Consider the following 5000-nt stretch of genomic DNA (forward strand, 5'->3'; position numbering starts at 1 on the left):
TGTAGGAAGTTTAAAAGTTTAGAACCAAGAATTGACCTGCACACTACAAAAGTGCACCAAAATCAACACAAATGACTCAATACAACTGTTTCCAGATATTGTAGGATTTCGCCGTGGTATCGTTTCAGTATTGAGTATCAATATATTTATGACAGGTATTGTATCGAAGTCATAATCCATAAGCCAGACCGTGTGCATTTGTGTGTGGTCAACGCTCATGGTTTTCACTCGATCGCACACACACACGCACGCGACACCGACGACGCAAACCTGCGCACGCACTCTTGAAAGCTCTTGTCTGTGGCGGCTGCCTTAATGAAAGCATATGCTCACATGCTTTCCCCCAATTTATCAGCAAACGATTCGTCTCAGGCCAAACACACTGTCTGAACGAGGGAGCGAGGGAGAGAGCAAGAGAGCGAGAGAGAGAGAGAGAGAGAGCGAGCGAGTGCGTGCAAACAGACAGAGGAGGAGGCGTGGGGTGGGGGTTAGAGAGGAGCGATCGACTGAAGGTCACAGACATGCTTTCTCTCCCTCCCTCCCTCTCTCTCCCAGTTACTCTCCTTCAGTATCGCCATCACCCCATCACTCTGTGTCTCACTACATATGAGAGCAGGGGGGGGGTGTACTGACTCTGCAGTGTGTGTGTGTGTGTGTGTGTGTGTGTGTGTGTTTGCGCATGTATGCTTGTGTCCTTGCTCCCACAGGCACAAATCAGCTACACAGGTGACCTCAAAGCTGAGCAGGTGTAATTGGTAAGTGTGTGTGTGTGTGTGTATGTGTGTATATATCTGTGTGTGAGTTTAACATGCAGGGCAGATCACAGCATACATTATAGGAGAGGAACAACATGATTTCAGTCACTCACAATTTACATTCCTTAACACACACCCACCCACACAGTTCAAGAAGCATTGCCATGCTACGATGCTTCTCTCCAATGCACAGGAAGAGAGTGGGAATTGAAATGTGACATTAAGCAAACACACCACACACACACACACACACACAGGATGCAAGCATGCAGGAAACACACACACACACCAAACTTTTCTCTCAGGGGGTGGTGGGACACAAACGCAGAAATAAATAATGAATGGTCGTGGAAGAGAGGCAGTGAATGTTTCATGAATCTAGGACATCATCATCTCCCAGTCAAGGTTGCTCCTCCTCCTCCCTACTCCATCGCACGCACCCCCCATCCTCTCATTGCTGCGTTAGAGGCAAAAGAACACAAAAGCATCCATGCACACATGCATACACACTAGGCTGGGCTTTCGCTCGAAAAAAAATTGCACAATCTTATGGACCAAACAACACAAGTTTCAAAACTACAACAGGGGATCGATTTTAACCAAATATGTACACTATTAATTTTAAACAAATTAAAAACAAAATTCACAAACAAGAATATAAAAGAATTCAAGTGCAGTAAGCATTGGTAAAGCTAAAAAAGAAATTCCCACCAATTTTACGCGACCGAAACAGCTGTTTCAATCAGCTGCTGTGCTGCCTGTGGTTTTGCCAAAATGGAGGACAACGCCATCAACCTGTGCGACATGAGAGCGACTAGTGATAGGCCCCTAATAACTTGAGGAGTTCGATGTGGAAGTACCCGGATTTTGGTATATCAAACTATGGAGAAGAACAAAGCGGTAGGCTACATAAACTGTGCAATCGAAGTTCTATGTAGGCTTAAATTTGTTTGACATTTAATCGTGAACACAGCTACGTTGAAGCCTGCAGTAATGTTTGTCACTGATGTAATGGCAGTATACTCGGCTTATTGTTTTTCGAGAATGTAGCAACTCCTGTTTGTCATTGTGCCGCTAAACTTCACCAATAAATCAGGAAATATTGCTGGCTTGCGTGCCTACAGCGCCCTTTACCGGGCCCTAATGCCTGTTACTTTTGTGGATTGGCCTATATTTGGCGTTGAAAATGGAAATGTCTTTAGACATGAAAATCTATTTTACAATCGATTCAATGAACACTTATGTCTCAAAATTGAACTAGTTTGAGAAATCTAGACGCCTCTAGCGATGCAAATTAATTTGCTCAGCCTGTACGCCTAGTATCAAACCATAGGGATTTCTATTGGCTGACGCCATGGACGCCATCCAATCACAGCTCTATTTTGTTAGAGAGTCTTAAGGCGGGCTTAACAGGATAACGACAGTCCCGCGACGGTGAACAACAAGGAAGGTGGCTATGGCTTAACAAAGAGCGTTGTTTGAATCGGCGCTAAGGCCAAACTTTGGAGGAGTTGGACTTTTTTTTGAAAGTTGAGCAACACAATGCACTAAAAGTCATTCCTTTGCCGCTTTGCCGAATCGGATATGGATATGGTCGAAGGCTGGCCTATTTCGTTTTATTCACCCGGCCATTACTGAAATTCTGAAGGGTACACTTGTCATTACACCTCAGTCCAGCAGATGGTGGTAATGACTCCGCTTGCAAACTGCTAAAAACAATTCACTGAAGAACAGGCCAGTGAACCCTTCTTCTTTAATCGGGTGAGCTTTTTTCAGCAGTTTGCAAACAGAGTGCATTACCACCACCATCTGCTGGACTGAGGTGTAATGGCAAGTGTACCCCCAGCCTCAAGTATCGCAGCCGGGTGAATTAAGGCTTAATTGCATGCCTAAGCAGTTTGAAAGACAATTCTCTGCCCGCCCCTTGGATTAAGCGAGGTGAATGGTTTGATTCCAGACTATACATTTCAATGATATAGGATGGCCCGCCAGGCTAAAATCGAACAGGATTTTTTTTCACAAAAGTGACAGCCCTAAAGCACATCCCTCCTAAAGGACATCCCTCCCTCCTAAAGCACATCCCTCCTTCCTAAAAGCACATCCCTCCTAAAGGACATCCCTTCCTCCTAAAGCTCATCCCTCCTTCCTAAAGCTCATCCCTCCTAAAGGACATCCTCTTCCTAAAGGACATCCCTCCTGTCCACTCCACTCATCAGCCTTACTGCGCCGCCCGGTGATGCTGAATAATACGCCATGAAAACTATACACGCAGCTGGGGCCTATACGGCAGCACAGCAGGCGTTTACACCAGACCCCGGCTGAAGCATTAACAGCTCATATAATGATATAGATATGTCAATCTTACCATGGGGTTTACTACAAAGCAAGATTAGCAGCATGTTGAGCCTGAAGCCAGACATGCGTTTGACAGACAATATTTTCAACTTGCAACTTACAACTGCTTGCTTCAAACTTTAAAAAAATATATAAGAGTTGTATGTAGTAAATCTGTTTTGTGGGTGGTATAATCAGGGCCACTGGGATGAATGTGGGCAAACTCAGGGGCACTGGGATGAATATGTGGGCAAACTCAGGGCCACTGGGATGAATATGTGGGCAAACTCAGGGGCACTGGGATGAATATGTGGGCAAACTCAGGGGCACTGGGATGAATATGTGGGCAAACTCAGTTGAGGAGAACTGTGTGTGCAAGAACCACGGTGAAATGAGAAGAATATAAAGAATATAAATACGATGGATGCAGACACACACACCAGTACGTAGATAGATACGCACACACACACACACACCAGTACACAGATAGATACGCAGACACACACACACCAGTACGTAGATAGATACGCAGACACACACACCATTACACAGATAGATACTCCACATCAAAGTTGTACTTTAAGCTAAAAAATTAAAGAGGCCTAATACTGTCATAAAACTGTACTGAGTGTGTGTAATGTGGTGTAATCACATAACTAGCAGACCTGTGGAGTGTGTGTGTGTGAGATGTGATGTAATCGCATAACTAGCAGACCTGGGGAGTGTGAAGGGTGTGGTGTAATCGCATAACTAGCAGACCTGGGGAGTGTGAAGGATGTGGTGTAATCGCATAACTAGCAGACCTGGGGAGTGTGTGTGTGATGTGGTGTAATCGCATAACTAGCAGACCTGGGGAGTGTGAAGGATGTGGTGTAATCGCATAACTAGCAGACCTGGGGAGTGTGAAGGATGTGGCGTTCTTTGTGTCACTCACCGTGGACGCGGATGCGGAGGTCTCGGCTGCGGAACCCGATGTTGTTCCCCACCTCGCAGCGGTACACGCCTGAGTCGTTGCGCTGCAGTGGTCGGCGGAACACCAGTGAGTCGTTGACCATCTCCACACCCTCGGGCATCTCCCCGTCCAGCCTGAGCAGCACACGAACACAACATCAGCATACGAACACACACACACACACACACCAGCAGCACATGAACACAGCATCAGCACACAAACACACACACCAGCAGCAACATCAGCATACGAACACACACACACCAGCAGCAACATCAGCACATGAACACACACACACACCAGCAGCAACATCAGCATACGAACACACACACCAGCAGCAACATCAGCACATGAACACAACATCAGCACACGAACACACACACACACACACACACACACCAGCAGCAACATCAGCACATGAACACAGCATCAGCACACGAACACACACACACCAGCAGCAGCAAACACACAAACAGCATCAGCATCAGCACACAAACACACATACACCAGCAGCAGCATCAGTACACGAACACAGCATCAGCACACAAACACAGCAACAGCACACGAACACACACACACACACACACACACACACACACACACACACACACACACACACACACACACACACAGCATCAGCATCAGCACACAAACACACACACACACCAGCAGCAGCAGCACACGAACACAGCAACAGCACATGAACACACACACACACACACACAGCAACAGCATCAGCACACACACACCAGCAGCAGCAGCAGCAGCAGCAGCAGCAGCAGCAGCAGCAAACACACACACAGCAGCAGTAACAGCAGCAGCAGGCTACTTTAGTCCATCCACCCACATATATATCATGCCTTTAACCCCCAGGCCTTTTCTCACCTGACCCATCTGAAGTGGTGTGCAGGGGGATTGGCTTTAGCCTGGCAGGTCAGCTGGAGGTTTTTCTGCCCACA

At 46.8% G+C, this 5000-nt stretch overlaps 1 protein-coding gene across 1 annotated transcript in view; it reads right to left on the reverse strand.

The window, feature by feature from the left end:
* Nucleotides 1-5000, reverse strand: part of nectin3b (nectin cell adhesion molecule 3b) — a 101553-nt gene that overhangs the window by 36747 nt on the left and 59806 nt on the right. The window contains 3 exon segments of the mRNA XM_048238204.1: nt 4024-4175; nt 4927-4990; nt 4993-5000. The exon segment at nt 4993-5000 is cut by the window's right edge and continues 43 nt beyond it. Of these exon segments, the coding sequence (XP_048094161.1) occupies nt 4024-4175; nt 4927-4990; nt 4993-5000 (224 nt within the window).

The sequence above is a fragment of the Alosa alosa genome, chromosome 2 (genome assembly GCF_017589495.1).
Source record: "Alosa alosa isolate M-15738 ecotype Scorff River chromosome 2, AALO_Geno_1.1, whole genome shotgun sequence".
NCBI lineage: Eukaryota > Metazoa > Chordata > Actinopteri > Clupeiformes > Clupeidae > Alosa > Alosa alosa.